Source organism: Varroa jacobsoni, unplaced genomic scaffold, assembly GCF_002532875.2.
Source record: "Varroa jacobsoni isolate VJ856 unplaced genomic scaffold, vjacob_1.0 scaffold_547, whole genome shotgun sequence".
Classification (NCBI taxonomy): domain Eukaryota; kingdom Metazoa; phylum Arthropoda; class Arachnida; order Mesostigmata; family Varroidae; genus Varroa; species Varroa jacobsoni.
In genome coordinates, this window is record NW_019213449.1 from 93,104 (window position 1) to 112,337 (window position 19,234).

Below are 19,234 nucleotides of genomic sequence, written 5' to 3' on the forward strand. Positions count from 1 at the left end.
TCCTTCTCAAAAAAAATCAAGATGGCGCCGGTACTTTTCCTCAGTTTTCATGTTTCTAGCCATATTTCTAATTGTCTTGTATTTTTCCTGGATGCATCTCGCCTGTACAAATATCAGGCATGTAATTTTACGAATTTCTCGTAAAAACTGAAAGCAACAGCCCATCTCAAAAAGTGATTTACTTCGATCGCCCGCACCCCTGTCACCATGGCAACCGTGGCGTGTATGAAGCACAGATCATTAATGATGAAATTTGTGTTCTTCGATTCTTCTCTTATCGCCCGTGCGGTGAAAATTCTTGTGCGATTTGAGGTGGATCAGTGTCTCCAGTGAAGTGCGTTCGACGTGCTCGGGTGCCGGGACACCTTTGAGCATCGGACAAGCGGTGCGACACAGTGGCTAATAATGTCAGGCATGATGGAGGGAACGGAACTCCGGGTAAGGACGGTTGCTCTGAGTTAGGCTTAGGGAAGTAGACAGCTGAAATTTTGCACACCTCTCTCATGAGCTGGCCAGGTCTTATTCGGAACAAGTGTGAAGCTTCACAGAGGGCTTCTGCCGTCAATACGATAGCTCTTACTATTCGTTGTATTGGTCGTACGTCTATCGGTGACAAATAGAAAGCTAAGCTGAATAACGCATGAAGGCTGCATTTTTAAAAAATATTCCAGTCGCATTTTTAACGGCACTGTTGCTATTCCGGTATACTGTGATTTATGCTGCTTTTTTGATAAAAAGGCTATTTTTCACGAACGCTTTTTCTTTTTTCTAACTGGAAAATAAATATGTGAATTTGGTGTCGTTATCCTAAGGCGGATGGTCGAGAATAGAGGAAATAGACAAATATCGATTACGATAATTACCTGTCGCTTTCTTTTAATTTTCTGCTGCATGCTCTCTCAAAGTCAAGGCTTAATACACGTATTTAGGCCTAACAATGAAAAGGCTTAGAAAAGGTGACTCGAAAAAAAAACACAGACAAAAAACTATCAGTATCCGCCTCATGCGCCATCACATACATCTTGAAGCTTGAGTAAACGTAATGTCCTTGTGTTCTTCCTATGTTTAGAATAGAATTAGATAAATGTCAGTGGCTTGTGAAATTAATTTTTATATTACTCTGTTTGTACGAGTTCTAGTCCATCCAGTTCTCTAATACTGAGTGTTGAATGTACCGTGGGGTATATACATTTGTCACTCCGCGCCATTTCAACAACAAAGAAAAACATCGAGCCAATTTTACTTTTGAAGGGGATTTGGTTAAAACTGGTCTCTGGAAATGCATATCCCAGTTGTCATTGATTATCTGTTTTAGAGATGTATATTATGCTGATCAATAGATCAGCTTTTCTATAAAATTTATCTTGTTGTCATTCTGGCTGACTGAGACAATTAGTAATAAGCTTAACCTTGTAGCATGGCAGTTACTGGCCTTACTGTTGTTAATCGCCTTAACTACTGAAATCATAATCATAACCGTACGATCGTTCATTGCAGAGCTTCTTCTCGTAGATCGATAGTTTTTGTAAATACACGTCTACCATATCATTTATTTACAGATAGTCATTTAATGTAGTAGAATTCTTAGAAATGCCTATGCGACGAACTTAGTAAAAATGGCTTTTGACAAGATTGCTGGTTTTCATCTTATTTACGATATCCCAATAGCTGCCAATGTGCTTATTCGTAAAACATGTAAAATGACAGACATTGTTAGGTCGATATTGCTGTTAGCGGTACGCGTGCTATATTAAATCATTTGTCGGTTGAGCGGTTTAAGAAGATAGCTGCTAAAATACACTTTATATGAAAATGTATGATTTGTTTGACAGACACTGGGTGAGCTAAAAACCTGTTTGAATCCAAAAGCCGTACTAGAGTTTTTAGTAGGACATTTTCTTTTGAGGGAAGTTATGGAAAAATATTTTTACGGTTCATCCCGGAACATTTATTTATAGTTCCTCGACGACGAAAATTAAAATCGAGACCAGATTTTCTTTTAATACATTGTCCAATGAATGCCGTTTCACTCGCGAATCGTGACAGCTGACAAAGTTCGTAGACGGTTTTTGGGCTTGACAATAAAAGCTCTCCTAAAACGCTCCGTAAACATACGTAATTATGAGACTGACCGACTTGCACAATTCGTTATGGTTATCTGTGACATTAAAGGGTAGTAGATCAAAAAGGCGTATTCGCGTGAATTCTAGTTTAAAGCTACTATTTAATTTAGTAGATGAAAAATTTATCAATAAGCAGGTTTGGGAAGATACAATCAAGCTTACACACATTAAGCCCTTGCAACTTATCGCAGTTTTGTTACAGGTAACTACGGCACATCATTCTATAGTAATTTTTTTTTTCTATTAAAGAAGCAGAATTGTTTCTGACTATAAACGTTGTTGAAAGCAAGACATAATTGAAACACCGAGAGTTTATTAATTGTAGCTAGCAGTCTTACTTGCACTGACGATTGTTTTTTAAAAAATTCTCTAGGTAATACAGTATCGCAGGGACTATGACATAAGCTCATTTATTTTGGGTTACTGAATGCAGAAAAAAACACAGATAGACATTAAAAACAACGGAATGTTCCACAAGATTTAATTGGGAGCTTTTTTTTTATTCTCCCACGGAGAAGCCTGTGAATATTGTTTTATTGGTTATTTAGAACTACAATTGGTAACCAGCTTATCTATGGCTATAGGTAACTATTGCTATATTCATGATATATGTATTAACACATGATAAAGGCACTGCCGATCTGCTAAACGGCGAGGAGTTTGGTAAAGGTGGTAAAAACAAGATATTTTAGAGGGTTTTAGGTAAACTAGTTCCAAATATCACATATAGACTAAGGTTTACTTTTATAATGGGTAGTATTACAAAAACAAACATTTGGTACAGACTAATGTAAAGTTTTTTACAATTTTTTTTATTGTACTTTATTAAACAAAGTAATATAAAAATTTATATTATTTTGTTTAACAACTTCCTTACTTGATGGAGTTTTGCCATGAAATGACTACTTTAGCTTAGCTCTATAAGAACCGTAGTTAATTGGTACTTAATGATTGTAGGGCTGATAGGTCAAAGTGAAATTCAACAAATTAGTTATTTTCTTATATGATTCGACCATATGTTCGTATAAGTGTTAAAGCTGTGTGTCGAAGTTAAGCACACGCTATGACAACCAGATCATCACAGAAATAATAGCTGCGATACTACTTGATTCCTTCGCACTATTATCGCATAGCGTGTAGGCAGGGAAAGATACTGACTCTTATCTTAATAAAGTATAAATATGTTTATCGTAAAAATTTTACTGCGCGCAGTTGTATCAAAGTTACTTTATTTACCTAATTTATTTATTTAGATTCTAGATTCAGGACAACAACTTTTGCATTAAGTGAAATATGGGGCAAAAAATAAACGGTTACTAGGAAATTAATCCAAACGGGCTTAATTTCTTACGGATTTTTATTACTATTAAAAATATTCTATAAAAAATAGGGTAGGAAAACTGTAAACAAGATTTAAACAAGATTATTTTCGTTTTTTAGCCACTGGCACTTAACTCGCGTCGCGTAAATTCACCCACTTAATTAGTTGTCTGCCCCTATTTAAAAGCTCGTATAGTATGTATATAAAAAATGTGTAAAGCCTAATACATTGTATGTTGGTTATTTGGTGCACTAAGAGACTGTTATTGCTATAAGTTTTATTGGATATTATAAATCGGCCAAGTAATTCCTTTGAAGTTATTGGCTAGTAATTGACACAAAATAGCATGGCCATGTTTTCGCCCGCGAAGCGGTGCTTAACATATAATAATTCCTTCGTGATTTCTATTCTAGGGGTATAATTTTATTTTTTTTATTTAATTATGTTTGTTGTTTGTCGGCTGTGGCTCTTCGTTTACAGGGCTTTTCTTCCTCGTCGCAAGATGATGCCATCCTCAAGGTTCGGATTTTTGCAAGACCCTAATCTTGATTTCGATGCGTTTTCGTTTGATAATCTGTGTCAGTTTACATTTTATCTACTTAGTCGCCATTTATAGGGCATCGTTATGGATGTCATAGGATTGGCTGTTGTAATAATGTCTAACTCCTTTAGCTACCTTTCTTACGTCTGATGTCGAACTTCTCCTTAGCGGCAGCATGATATCTAGTATTAAGTCTAGCTAACGTATACTAGCTATACAGCAATTAGTATAATGCTTCTTATAAAACTATACATTTCGAGATACAATAGATGAAATAATTGTGCGATATCAAATGTATTGAATAGTGAAATGAATGATTAAAAAATGTGAGGTCATTTCTCAAATAATTATACTAAAGCCATGATGAACTGCACTGACATTAGCGGATGCACTGACTGCCGGATTGAACTAAAACAGAAATTTACAGGCAGTCGTAGGTATTCGGGGTAGAAGGTTCAGCTGGGTTCAGAAAGAACAGGTTAAAATTAAGATTATATCTAGTGCTCGCATTTGTTTCCAACGACGGAGTCGAAGCTGGCTACTTCCGATTTTGAAATATTGCACTATAGCCTGCTTAAATGAAATCACTAAATATCTGCAGGGCAAACATTCGATAGTTTAATACGTATTTAATACGTTTAAATAAGAACCGTTATAATGAGTAGACTGCCTTTCTAATAATCAATGTACTATTCAATATACAGATTTAAGAACGTCGTGTGCACTACATTGTAATGGTTTTTGGTGTCTCGAAGCAATTATTTCATTTGCTAGTGTTTTTGCCTCGTTTCTTTTCAAAAGTAGCATTGTGACTTCGTATCAAAATGCTGGGACATGCCTTGTTCCACCACTGCTGAACTTTGTCGTGGCTAACGCACTCCTATTCTGCCAGCTGCCGTGAACAATTACCAAAAGCTACCAGTATTATTATAGATCATCAACTACTACATAATAAAGGTCAAGGTGGATTAGAACGGCTGTGCAGACTTTCAGCGGACCTATTTCAGTAGAACTTCTCCAGGTTATATTGTTTTTTTTTTATATTTTTTACGGGCACCTATGTTCATAGTGTATCCGCTGTGGGTGATACAATACGCTTTCCTGGTGTGGATTGGATGTCAAGTGCGAATTAAAGCAAAAGCAATTTGTTTAACGCGCAGGCAGCCCATCGACACAATGCTAGATTTCGTGATATGAACTAGAGACTACACTAGACACATTAACGCGACTATAAGGCACATCACGACAAACCTTATCTTGTTAACCGACCGATTATTAGCTGATAGAAGTATACTTTGTTGTGATAGATTATTAATAGCTTCTTCTTAAAAACTGAGCCGGTGAGTAAATGAGATCGCAATTTAGTCACGACCTTAAACCTGGAAAAATTTAAAGCCATATGAGATATACCGAACGTCTTCGTATGAGATCAAGGTGACGATTCTCGAGAAGCAATGACGCGCCTTTTTGTTTTGAAAAGAGAAGTTTTAGTCCAATATATACACGGACAATTTATCTCTATTAGATAATGCATAATATACTCACTAGTTGATAGTACAGGTATTCTTGTGTAACATTTGTGTTATTTAATGTTAACTGACGAACCTTTGGAAAACTTTCTTAGTATCAGAACTAAGATATTTCACAACTAACTCCTTAATGATTTTTTTTTAATCGATTTTTTTTTAACGGGGTATTTCCTTCACAGTTGGTATATTTTGATCCTCTGATATGCTCTAGTGCGATAGAAATAGTCTTTCGGCCACATTATGCGCTTACTACTTCTTATATTAAGATTTTTACTCTTTCAAGCATATGAAACCACACCTGTAGGTTTTTGTTTTATGGAGGTTTTATAGTGACACTAATTAAACTAACTAGTATTTTAGCGTTGGAATTAGATTATAGATGAAACAGCTTGTTATTTGAGAAAGCCTCTTAAAAGTTGATGTTTTAATATCAAATATAGAGGTACATTCGCTAAGCAATTTTAAAACCTATGGCATAAGATCGTTCTTATACTTTATAAAGGGTTAGATGGCATAATCAGTTGGAATAAGTGTCAGATATACAATTCTATTACTACAGATTTGAGTTGTGTTTATTAGCAGATAATTTCAATTATGTTGCTTCTACAGGTCACCCAGTGTTAGAGTTCTTTTCTCACGCTTATTGTTTTCACAGCTATAGGCCAATGGGACTACAGGTGCGTACGTTATAGTAGTACGATACAAAATAAAGATCCATAGAAAACTTCATGGCTTAGTTTGAAAATTAAGGCAACGTCATGAAAGACCAATATGCGTACACGTTTATTGATCTTGCATAACGCTGCTGTTAACTATAAACTATTATCTACGCAGGAGTGACCACGAGGAGAATAATGTCAGCATTATTAACTCACACGTATGGTTATGGGTGTTTTATTATTACAGAATATGATCCTAAACTTCCGGGTATCAGAACTCCAAGTATTGCTAGGCTTTGCAGGCCGTAATAAAAGTGGGAAGAAGCAGGAACTCCAACAGCGGGCCCTAGAACTCGTTCGAGTTCGATCCACCCCAATCATCTTAAAGATTAAGGTATAGTACACAGGGTGAGCAATGTTTACATTTAGTTAGTCAAAAGTATTTTAAATAAAAGTGTACAAATTCATATTTTGTCGACCAGCTGCTTTTTAGCTGATGTAACTTCATCGCTCTGGATACCTATTTGGCCATATCTAGTGTGGGGTATCTCTGATCTGAGATTTTTAGCTGGTTCTTGTACTTGCTGATTCCACTTAATAATCGCATTCTACACTTCACTTGATGGCAGCAAAGATGTAACTCAAGCCCATCTTCCGGATTTCTTATTTCTCAACCTTAGATGTCTATTGCTGGTGGGGCTCCTAAGGCGATGTTGGTTGACAGCGTACACCATAGTGGTCGTAAGATCTCAGGGAAAGCTTTCACTATAAATCTTGTTGTAATAGCGAACTGTTTGATTTTGTTAAATCATGTTCGCATATATTCTACTTGATTGCATTGTTTTTAGCTCTCAAGTTTCGTGTAACTTCAGCAATTCCTCTGTGATAGCTGCTTTGGACATACGGCGCATCATACGTTTTACAAACCTATACTTTTTGCAAGAATGAACGCATCGTATCGTCTAATAGCGCTGCTTATGCTATCGACTTTATTTTGTGTAAAAAAACTATGGCACTAAAAATGAAATGTTCATCATACACAAGGCACCATAAGGGTGGCAGAATTATGAAATTAATTAAAGTGGAAGAACTTTTTGGTTTTAAAGAAAACAAACTGGGCATGCATCTTCTTACAATTTTTGCCAAGATAGTTAGACATTTGCGGACAATTGTCAGATTTTCATTATTTACTAAGATAGTAAAAATGTAAAAATAACATCGTTAAATATCTTTTTGAGCAAAAGCAGGTCTCTTAAATTAAAAAAAAAATGGCTATGCAGTTGGCCCTTACCTGTGAACAAAGAGTTAATTTGGGCTTTTGCTCCTCTGCCCCTTTTATATATTTACGTGTGCACATATTAACAGGCTTAATCTTCTGGATTGAAAAATATATGAGATATACGTATTGCTTATTGTAGATTTCTATGACCCCTATTTGTCTGCATTCGTTTGCCTCGTCTTCGGTTATCGTAGGATCTTCACCGGCGAAGTCAGGGTCGATATGGTTCTGATATGGAAGTCGCGTCTCAGGCAAGTCAAGCAGCGGCCGCCGCTGCCGCTGCAGCTGCCGCCGCAGCTGCCGCTCAGCAGTCCACGAGCGCGGCAACGCTAAGCGGCCTTGGTGGTCTTGGAAGCGTTGGACGTTCGACGGTTGGAGGTGTAGGCGGTGTTGGAAATGTAACCGGAAGTATCGGCGATTTAAGCGGCGGTGGCGGAAGTGTAGCAGGGGGAGGAGCAGGGGGAGGTGGTGGGGGGGGAGGCTCGCTGTCAACCATTCCGCAATCTCGAATTTGTGCAGTTCCACCGATGAAGCGAGATGATCCGCCGTCACATAACACAGTAAATAACTATCTCCAAAGACAGGGTAAGCAAAGGATCTGAACGGTAAACTGCTTACTTTTGAGTAGAGAAAATATGAATCTGTATGTGGATGAATTCATTATAATAACTGATCTTCATCATCTAAAGTAGGCTAAGATGATTGTGTCGAGAATTGGCTGCAAGCATAGGTAAAGTTTAGAAATGCTTTGCGGCGTTGTTTTGAGAATTATCGAATTCGAAGTAATCGTTTTGGGTAGGCGAGTAAACGGCAGATAATTTATATCTACTTGAGGCACCTTTGCAGCTTTAGTAGCTGCGAATTTATTGACAAATTTTACGTGGCGTGATATTTGTAAGCATACAATAAGTGTAGGAGTGATGGTCGGAAATGAAGTAAATTCTAACAATGTGATGTTGACTTATTACCTTGCTTGGCGCACCTAGCGGCTGCGTTAAGCGCCGCGGGCTTGTACAATTTTCAGATGGCTCAGCAAGTAGCCTCAACACTAGGACCTTCGGCAAACGTTCAGAGTGCACAACCGCTCAACCAATATCCGATTCATCCAGATGTCAAGTAAGCTACTCAGTCTAGTCAGCTTATTAAGTGGAGACTGTTTATGTGCAGCTTGCTATGCACTATCGCGTATGTAAAAATTACTACCGTAAATGATTCCAGTGCCTACTGTAGACACATTTTGCACTCATTTGTATGTATCTATACCTATATTTACTTTGTACCATCCGCAGTTGATGTGAACAACTGCTACACTATAGAAGATCGGCAGTAGAGTCGATTGGCCAGGACGTTAATTTTTTTGAGCTTCTAGGTTGTAAGGCGTTGCTAAATCGCTCACCCTAGCTCAACAGGATGAAAAGATGCAGTCTCAGAAAACTAGAGACTCCCGAATTTCCTTCTACGCATAACATTTTCTCTCCTTTGTCAGTGAACATAGCTTGAGTGGCATAGCGCATATGTTTAGGTTTAATGGTAAGTGTGTAGAAACTGACGGGAAACATCGAGCTCCGGAAGGATGAATTGTAGGAAATTCCACAGTTCAAGGCAAAGTCCTTCAAATAACCTTTCTTAATTATAATCTTTCTTTCCTACGTTCTTATTAGCAGTCCTGTTCCGCACTATTGCAGTACGAAATGACGATGAATGCAAATGAACGATTTTTGTTTGCCCAGTATTTCATCGTTAAGCAGAATTGAAGTTACTACTAATGCACTGCTAACGTGTTGCTTTCGTGACTGCACGATTACAGGCTAAAGGTTCTTCCTTTCTACGAACAGCTAGCAGAGATTTTGAAGCCGTCTTCACTTCAGCAAAATATTCCGCAAGCGCCTACGCCAGCAGGGCAACAGCAAAACGCACCTCGGCAAAAGGAGGCCGAATTCGCGTTTCATATGACGCCGGCTCAAGTATGGTTCCATATCGTGTCAAGTTCTCTACGTATTATTGATCATTTACCATCTTCTACGATATATATATATATATATATATTACAATAAATCGCTTGCTACAGAGCCCTCTGCTCGGATAATTTATTGGCGCTCATAGTACAAAAGATTACAGTAGCAGTCATATTGCTTACTTGGTTACAGGTTCATTCTCTATTGATGTCAAAAGACTACAAGCCAGGTGAGCCGGCTGTACAGCTTCAGCTACGATTGTGTGCTCTTGATTCAACTGTGCCGCAAGATGACGCCTTCCCACCGGGACTCGTTGTGAAGGTATAACTTTAATACGTAATTAACCTTAAAACTGTAGAAATAAAAATTCTTACTTAATGGTGTGTACAAAATTTGAGAAGCGAACGCTATACTGGGGGTATGTTCAGACCCGTGACGTCTTGTTCGTAAAAGACGACGACAGTCTTAAAGAGTCGTGCCGTTACTACAAGGCAAAGAAGATTGAACCGATGCCAGTAAATGATTTTTCGTTGTAACAGGTAAACGGGCGTTTGTTATCACTTCCGAATGCGATTCCGACGAATAAACCAGGCGTAGAGCCAAAACGGCCGCCTCGTCCGCTCAATATCACGACTGTATGCCATACGAATACAGGCCTTCCTAATAAATTACACATCTCTTGGACACACGAATATGGAAAGGTATCGCGAGAATATACCGTGACTCTAGGCACTGAACGATCTTGATGAGTGATACTCTACGAATATCAATTACAATACAGTTAGATAGTAAGGTTTCTTGACATACGTTAACCATTATCTATCACATACACTAAATGAATGTAAATTAATCTGTCGTTTATTAAAATTAATACGTTTTGGAATAAGTGAAAGTAGGTGGTGCTCACAAGACGTTGTGCTTGAAGCTTACGAATAATTACAGATCCAACGGTTAAGAAAGCTTTAGGTGCAGATCATGAGCGAATTCAGTACAACGAAATGTTTGTCTCATCAATGTTTGTAGCCAACGGCAAGCCGTCGTCATTTTACAGCTTGTTGTCTATTGCATCTACGCTATTTATTCGAAAATATTGTGCGTAATGCGAAAGTATGCACAACAACTAATTACGGTGTTCTATCGCTCTCTCTCTAATATATATTGTATATCACGTGTGTGTTTCAACTTAACTATCGGTTCCTGAAGGCGTTCGTGTGCGCGGTCTACCTAGTTCAGCGACATAATGCCAATGCATTGCTAGAGCGGCTTAAAAAGAAAGGACGCGCTTCTGTAGAGGCTACTAAGGTGACTTTATTTATGTTAACACAGAAAAGCAAGCCTATATAGATATGTATTTCTACAGGTGGCTTAAACCATGATATCAGTTAATGATTAATGTTGCTTCTGAACTATTTGCTTTGTTCCCCGACCAATTTGTCAGCTCATATCTGGAATCGAGGGACATTTATCAACTAAGTAGTAGTCCTTTAAGTGTACTTATACGGAGCGTAACTTAATTTTTTTTGCGTTAAAATTATCAAGTATAATTTGTGCGAACCCATGTATTCCTTTAGAACATCTATGTAAAGCTGGACGCTATTCATCCCTATTTTATCTGTAAGTTCCAAACGATTGTGTTTGATTCGTAGCTCCGTTCGGGTTTAAAATGGTGTGAAGCTGATCTATTGATCTTGCTTTGAGAAGTATATGTAATTTTACCTGTTTTATGAACGCAAATTGCTTATTCTTATTTTTTATTATTATACCTTATGCCTTATTTCTTTCAGTCGATGATTCGAGCGAAGTTACGTCCCGATAATGATGACGATCTCTGCATGACATCACTTCGACTGTCTTTGGTTTGTCCTTTGGGACAATGCCGAGTCCAAGTTCCGTGCCGGGCGAGAGGATGCTCTCACCTCAACTGTTTCGACGCTCACCTCTATCTAATGATGAATGAGAAGAAGCCCACATGGATATGCGCCGTTTGCGATAAGAGCATTTCCTACGACGATCTTTATATTGACGCCTACATGGAAGAGGCGAGTGACCGATAGTGACAAGTCTAAAAACAAAACTCCTTCCACTCCTTTTCCTACCGAAGTAAACGCCTGCGCAGGTCCAGCTAATAATTTTAAAAATGAATAAACCAATACACGAAATATCTTATTAATACAGATTTAATTAAAGGCTAATACATAGAGAGCAAAATTGCACCTATTGATACTGGCAGTTACCAGCTGTCCAGTAGACACTAAATAGCCTTACGTAAATAATAGCAATATTTCAACTAATCGCCTCTTATTTTTCGTGTGCTTTGACGATCATAACAGGTCTGTCGATTAGCCCCTCTTGAATGTCGCGAAGTACAACTTAACGAGGATGGTTCGTGGACACCAGTAGTTGAAGATAAAGAAAAAGATGGTGGACGTAAAAGAGCTCGACACGGTGGAAGTGAATCGGAAGATTCCGATGAAGAACGAGAACGGAAACGTAAAAAGGAGCAATCTGAAAAGGACAAACAGGAGGTCTGTTTGCTAATCCTAGATCTTTGCCATAAGACTAGTTGGGTTCCGCCGAATATGTACCGCTCTTCTGCACTTGTCTGATGTTCGATTGAGCTAGCTGACTGATGTCAGTATAATATCTTCTTTATATCAGCCAATCATCTAAATGAAAAATACCGCTTAAGGCGATTCCATGTCCGTCATACGGTGCACAGTCGTCATGCTGTGTGATCCTGTTATTCGATTGCTTCGCTTTTTTTTTTCGCTGTCGTTTTCAGGTTATGATCGATCTCACTGAATCGACCGATGAAGAAGATAACGCTTTAGCTCCGGCTCCGGCACGGGCTGTGCAAGGAGCGCTTGTCTCTTCCAATCGAATTCATCAAAATTCGAATGCGCACATCCAGCAGCAACATCAGCAGACAATAGCTACCAGCGGCGCTGTACATTCGCTGAGCTCGCAGCGTGTACTGCCATCGCATGGAGTAGTTACTTCGGCCTCAACGTCGGCCGTGGGCGCCGCTACCCAACGGGCGTCCAGTAACGTTGTCTATGGATCGTCGGTATCATCCTGTGGCCAGGGCGTCGTCTCGGTATCATCATCTGGCAGCGGGCAGACAACAGCGGTGCGTTCAAATAGTGGGGCAGTTTCACTTCCGTCATCGCGTACAGCAGCCACGACGGCGTCAAGTTTTCTATCAAATTATCCAGCGGCAGCAGCAGGAGCGGCCTCCGGGACAGCCAGCGGTAGGAAGAAGTCAATTATCCTACGCACTCCCACACACTCACTCACTCCCTTACCGTGATCAATCCATGAATGCAAAAGCAATGAAAAAGTTGATTCTATTTTGTCTAAGACAGATCACATGTGATGCTTCTTTAAAAACGCCTCGTTACTACTGCTCCTTCTTTTCATTTCCTTATAGATTTTCCACTATAGGAATTATATTTTCCCTCCGCCAATCGACGTGTCATGAGTCCATTGAAAACGAGCCCGCTAAATTTTGAAATTGGAAACCAGTTGATCTAGAATAATGATTTTTAATGTATTAAAGGTACTCTTTATTTTTCACATGCTTACTTTAGCGCTCCAGTAGTTTCTAAATAGCGAAATGCCTACCATTGGCCTTCCGATTTACGGCTTCTACTTACAGCTTTTTGAAGTAAATCAATAGTATGATATGCTTGCCTACTAGTTGTAGTAGTTTCAAACAAAAAAGCCCATATTCACACGGATTTAGATCAGGAAAGCAAGCGCACTGAAGCCGACGTCAGATATTTTTTGCTCAATCCAAAAAGTAACTAAGGTGTGGTAATGAGATCTGGCATTGTTATTCAGTAACCAGATTGCATGCTTTACGGTGCTGTGCCAACGGCCGATGGGTCCATTGAGGACCTCAGGATAGCGTGCTGCATTCATTGTTTCATCTTCGGCAGGTGTCTCATAATAGTAGATGTATCTAATATTTATTGCCAGTACTGTTATCACATTTGTCCGAACCTACTTGACATCACCAAACCTTATTTCCTTCTAGGACGAGGCCATTCTCTCGCCTGATTCTTTTTCGACTGGTGGTAGAACCACGGTTTTTTGTGGCTATCATATGCTCCAGGTGTTATTTTTATTATTAAGTTTCTACAAATTACAAATGGAATACGCCACACGGATACCCAATCGATTTGAAGTTTTTTATTCAGTTCCCGCATTTTTAGCATTTACTTATATTTTTTTTATAATTTATAATCCTGTACGTACACGTAACTTGTCAATTGCCAGTTTGGTCGACAGAGGCCTTTGAGTTAAGCTCTGATTTAACGAAAAACTCTCCTCGATTGCGGCAATGCTTTCTTGGCCTTCGGGTCGCTAGCCTTCAGTACTTTTTCTCTTGAACTAACTTCTCCTAGAGTAAATCCAATCGGTTTTCACTCGGAAATTTCTAGCAGACTATAATATTAGCCAGCCACATAGTTTTTTTTTTTTTTTTATAGGTTTTTTGTTAACGACGCATAGTATAAATAAGTAAAAGAAAAAGAGTATTTGTAAAGTCTGTCGGTTTCGTTTGTATAGACTAATACATGTCGGTAATGTATCCACCATAAAAAATTTCGAGCTGTTGACTGAAAGTCGAAATTAGTATAATCGAGTCATTTATGTAAAGTTGCATACCTTAATGTCGATATAAATAAAATGTCGCAGAGATTTATGACGACGGATTGCTTGAAGCCACAGCGTTACAAATCGGAAGTAAGCACTGAAGAAATACGCATTGTTTTTCAGGTGCAGCAGGCTATTACAACTCGTACTCCTCTACAGACTACTTTAACGCTGTGGCAGCAACTGGTGGGACGTCTGTCAGTCAGAATCTCTACGGACCCTATGGAAGTAAGTATTCCATACGATGCACGGTTTTCGTTAAACACCCTGATTTTACAGTCTTATTATATAGTATTAGTAGAAGTATTTATAGGTCACTGGTTGACCTGAAGTTCCTTTAGAAAAATGTATTAACAATGAATTAGCGATCAACTTTGTCTAAATGTACGAAGACATTTTTCCTGGTAGCCTAACTTCGGTTAATTCACAGGTTACAACATTTATCAGCTGTTGGCTGATGAACGACAACAACTTCAACAGCGATCTCAACCAAGCGTTCAACCAACAGCAGCTCAGGGAACAGGCTCAGGTCCCCGTGACGTTATCAACCTCGACTGACAGGTGCCGGCGCGACACGTACACGACCATTCAGGGGTGCCATCCTCTGTTTCAACAACAGCAGCTGTTGCAACGATAGCGACAACAGTCAGAACAACATCCATGACACCTACCTTGGTTAACAGTGTGTCTTCCTACCGTAGCAGTAGTCTGCTCAGTCACAATAGCAGCAGTTATTCTTATAATAACAACAACAACAACAACAACGAAAGTTTTATCGAATCCTTTAGGAAAAAGCATTCGATAATTGGGCAGCAAGAACAGTATGATTACTCCTTGAAGTGTCATCACCTACACCTTCAACCCCACCATCATGAACAACAACAGGACACTGTAGGGTCTTGCCAACAGCAGCAGCAGGAATATTTTTTTCGAGCAGCAGCCGCAACAGCTAAATCAGGCCAGCAACAGTCACACCAGCAACATCTGCTCGACCAAACCTATCATGACCACCATGGGTCACAGAGTCAACATCAGGATGATCATCTGCGCCCTGATGGGCATCGAGAACAGTTGCGTGATGATAGACATCCATCAAGAGGGCATCAACAACAGCAGGAGGATCTGTACAAACAGAGAAGCGACGTACATCTGCAGCAACAGCAGCATCTGTTAAGACAGCAACTCAGAGAACTCGAACACCGGCAAGAGCTGCTGCTTGCCGCTGGCCATCAGCAGCAATACCGACATCGTCACGAACAAAAACAGCACCATTTGATGGACCTGCAGCACGAAAGATCAACAACAACACAAAACGACTGCTCGTCAACTCCTGATAGGAGCTCGCCGTTTCCGATCGTCACGGGCAGACAGTAAAGCTGAGATGCATAAGAGACTGACAGATCTGGAGCAATAGCTTCAGTTGTACTTCCACCACACGCGGTCACGCAACACTTCTACTGCGCAGCATCCAGGTGTCGTAATTGAAAGTGCATCGTAACCTGGAACTACCACAGGTCAGGAACAACCAACGCTTCAGTATTTGCAGCGTTACGAGCAATCACGTACGGCCACTATGGAGTTTAATAACCTGATTGAGCAACAAATACAAAAACAACAATCATCACGTGAGTAACAGAAGTAGAAATAACCAATAATCTTCGTCGTCGTCACCAACGACGACACCAATGGCGGCAACAAGAAATAAGTAACTGCGATATGCCCGTGTAGCGGCGACCATGCGTTTTAACCGCATCAGTAGCTGATGGAAGACCAGTAACAACAGCTCCTTTAGCAATTAAGCGTTGCTGCAAAATGACGAAGTCAAGCTAACTTCTGCATGAGCGGAGAAAGCAGAAGACAGATTCTACAATCAGAAGAACAAAAGAAAATACAGCCGCTTCTTTAAATTATTTTAATGTTCATAAACTAATTGGCCTCTGCCTGAGCTAACAGTGCCGATGGTGCGAATTGTAAGGGAAAATTCGTTCTAATTTCTACTGCTGCTGCAGGTGGTGATGATTATCACAGAAAAGCAAGCTAGCTAGCAAAATAAATCATAAGGAGACGACATACAGACACAATTGAAGGGATTGCAAATTAATGGGAAAGTGAGAGAAAGAACTTAATAAGAATTGTTGAGGATTGTGGGTTCATAAAAATAATTGTACACCGCTTTGAATGTTGAAAGGCAGATCGTTGTCCCTTTTGGCTGGTATATAATGCACAGTAATGGACCCTCTAGAAGTGATTGAGCTGCCCCTGTATATAACTATATATAGATAAAAACAAAAGCCGAAAAAGACAACTTGATGTTCCACACCGAAACGCGAAAGAAATGTCAATAAGTAATACGACGTCCAAGGGTGAATGTCAAGTGTGTATATATATCAAAAGCATTTGACGTTGGCGTGAGGGTTGTTTGGCGCCATCCAGCCATGGGCGTTATTCTTTGTGAGCATAATAGCTCATCTGTACATAAGTATTGTTCCGTGGCAAGGAAGATCGAGCGAGAACGACGTAAAACATGAGGAAACAAAGGTGACTGACGAAAACAACAACAACAACAACGCGTTCGAGTCAATTAAAGATGCTGTGCATGTAAGAATGTATGCTCGTATGCTTGTGTTAATGTATAAGGTTTGTGTATATATACGAGAAATATGCACCAAAAAAATTTTCAATCGTAATATCAAAACAGGGCAGCAAATTAAATGGGTTGCAGAAAAAGAGGTAGGAACGAAAGTAAGATCTATAGAGAGATGAATAACAAGAATAATGGGGAAAAGGGGAGGAACAAATAGCCCCAGAAGAACTGGAGTGTTGGAAAAAAGGGCAATGACAATACCTACTATTAATTTTAGCATGCGGAAACCTGTTGAACGTACGTCTCGAACGTATGCGACACAAAAATGAACAATTGTTGTTGTTGTTGTGCCGACAACAGTTGTAGCCAGCAGGGGGATTTAGTTGGAGTAGGTACATAAAAGCGAAAAATTTAGAAACACTTCAACAGGCGACGACGACGACGACAATAAATACCGCCTATGAATGAATCAGTTAGAATAACAATTATTCGAATTATGTAGTCACTGTTTGAACCGTTAGATGATTATTGTTAGAATATATGCACAAAATGCAGAAAGTAAAATGGCGAAAAAGAAATATGACTAATCACGGATTGTAATCATTGACCAAAAAAGTCCCGGCAAAATCTGGCCGATATGCGCTGACCTACTAAACGAATCCATTTTGCAGGTGTGTAAGTAAACATCGCCACGTATTTGTTATTATATATAATAACAAATATAAAGTATGTACATATTTCGCATATCGATTCATCACGCGATAATGTTAAGAACTGAAGATATAATAGTATTTGTTTCAAATCAGTCTACCTTTGGCGCTTATGGCTAACCAGTTAATTTTATCTATTAAAAGGCACAGCTGATTATTTGTTTGTCATCGCTGTTTCTAAAAAAGCAGAATGATTGTTGTTGTTGTTGTTGTTATTGCTGTACATCGCGTGCGATATGCGCGACAGCATGCACGATACAACACTCGACCAGTTTACTCAGTCCTGTTTTGTATTTTGTGATGTTACTTTGTAGAAAAAAATAGATGTAACAAAAGAATGGTAAATGAATTTATCCGAGTGGGGGCGCTATGGCCAGAAAGCGAAGAATAGGACCTCAGCTGCTGTTGACTATTTGAGTCGAGACGAGAAAAGCAGAAATGATCGCCTTTACAGCGAAGGTCGTCGTTTGCCGATCGAACCTTTACCGTCGGTCGTCATTCATTGGCGTTCGAATGCGGCCCATGGTATATAGATATGCGCAGTAGTCTTATTACTTAGATATGAATAAAAACAGTGCTGCTGACGATAATGGTAGCTCGGTGACGGCGACGACGACAACAACAACGTAGATGAGCCCGCTAAACAGCCGTCACTTTATAGCCAAACTGAAAAAATGTTACTATTATATCAATACGAATCCAGATGGCGATGGTAGAAAGTATAGTCGATGATAGTAATATATGACTCAATCGATTTGACTAAGATATTAACACGACGGATAATCATAAAAACATTAAGAAAATTGTTTCCTTTGCGTTGGTGGAGTGACTAACTGAGCGACAGTGTAATGGCTATGCATGGGTTAATAATGAATGGATGAAAGCATACAAATAACAAGCGGAGGACTATTTTGCAACAAGTAATTTCGTACAACAGTTTGTAGAAATGAAAGAAACGAACCGCGCCTTTTTTGGGAATTCGGGGATTTTAAGATCGAAAATTAGCCATATGTTTTAGATTTATAGCATCATGACGTTCGAAGCCACCCGGTTACTATAGGACGATGTGGCTGCTGATGATGCCTTTGTTTCTTCACTAGCGAACTTAATCGGTCTAGCAGGTTCAAATAAATTTTGCTTTTACCAATTTCACAACTGGTGTTGGCACAAATCTTAAAGGCCTAAACTTTTAATGCTTAAATGCCTTTCGCTCTGTCAGATAGAAAGAAGGGTGGTTATAAGATGGTACGGCGGTCGGTGCTTAAAACGTGACTACTCCAGTGAGTGCTTTGATTGATACACAACTTTCTGTTAATGGTACGAGTGTTTAGGCCGGGCCGGCGACAGGGCTTACCTGCACATCAAGAAATAAGGATTACAGTATAAAATACGTTCTTAAAAAATCGGCTTAAGATAACAACAGCCTTACCTATTTCAACAAGTAATAATTAATTTTAACTAAATAATCATTACTTGACAAACATCGATATCAACAATAACAAGGAATGCGAGATTTTTAAGCGAGGGAACTATGCGCCGCGTAGAGTATTGACGAAAGCGCATTCGGCGGTGTTACTGTTTTAGCGTTTTGTACTTTATAGTGTGTAGTGAAGACGCTAACGCCGTACTGTGGTGGTGGTGAGAGATGACGTCGTCGATTAGGCGGAGCAGCAACAAGTCATCAGACGATAATGAGGATGAGACAGTCCGTTATCTTACGTCCAACCTCGTGTTTCTGTCTATTGACCCCGAGGCAAATAGCGCCATACAAAAACAAAACAGCTGAAGATGATTAGTAGTTAGTCATATATGCGATTTGAAGTGGTGGATTGAAAGGGAACACAACAAACAAGCAAATCATCATGTTGCGATAT

The 19,234-nt window shown here is 39.3% G+C and overlaps 1 protein-coding gene across 1 annotated transcript; it reads left to right on the plus strand.

Moving 5' to 3' along the window:
* The first annotated feature begins 81 nt into the window (after positions 1-81).
* LOC111261341 (E3 SUMO-protein ligase PIAS2) lies at positions 82-17,238 on the plus strand. Its single transcript, XM_022834765.2, has 14 exons — positions 82-438; positions 3,925-3,963; positions 6,421-6,567; positions 7,647-8,037; positions 8,439-8,568; positions 9,260-9,416; positions 9,600-9,728; positions 9,947-10,108; positions 10,611-10,709; positions 11,192-11,446; positions 11,738-11,932; positions 12,190-12,658; positions 14,190-14,294; positions 14,497-17,238. The coding sequence occupies exons 1-14, from the start codon at positions 406-408 to the stop codon at positions 14,622-14,624; spliced, it is 2,439 nt and encodes an 812-aa protein (XP_022690500.1). The 5' UTR covers positions 82-405; the 3' UTR covers positions 14,625-17,238.
* The last annotated feature ends 1,996 nt before the right edge of the window (positions 17,239-19,234 follow it).

Coding starts and splice junctions, on each gene's coding strand:
- LOC111261341 (XM_022834765.2), top strand. CDS start 406: ATGTCAGGCATGATGGAGGGAACGGAACTCCGG. Junction 439..3,924: donor TGGAGGGAACGGAACTCCGG/GTAAGGACGGTT, acceptor CTTCGTTTACAG/GGCTTTTCTTCCTCGTCGCA. Junction 9,729..9,946: donor CACCGGGACTCGTTGTGAAG/GTATAACTTTAA, acceptor TCGTTGTAACAG/GTAAACGGGCGTTTGTTATC.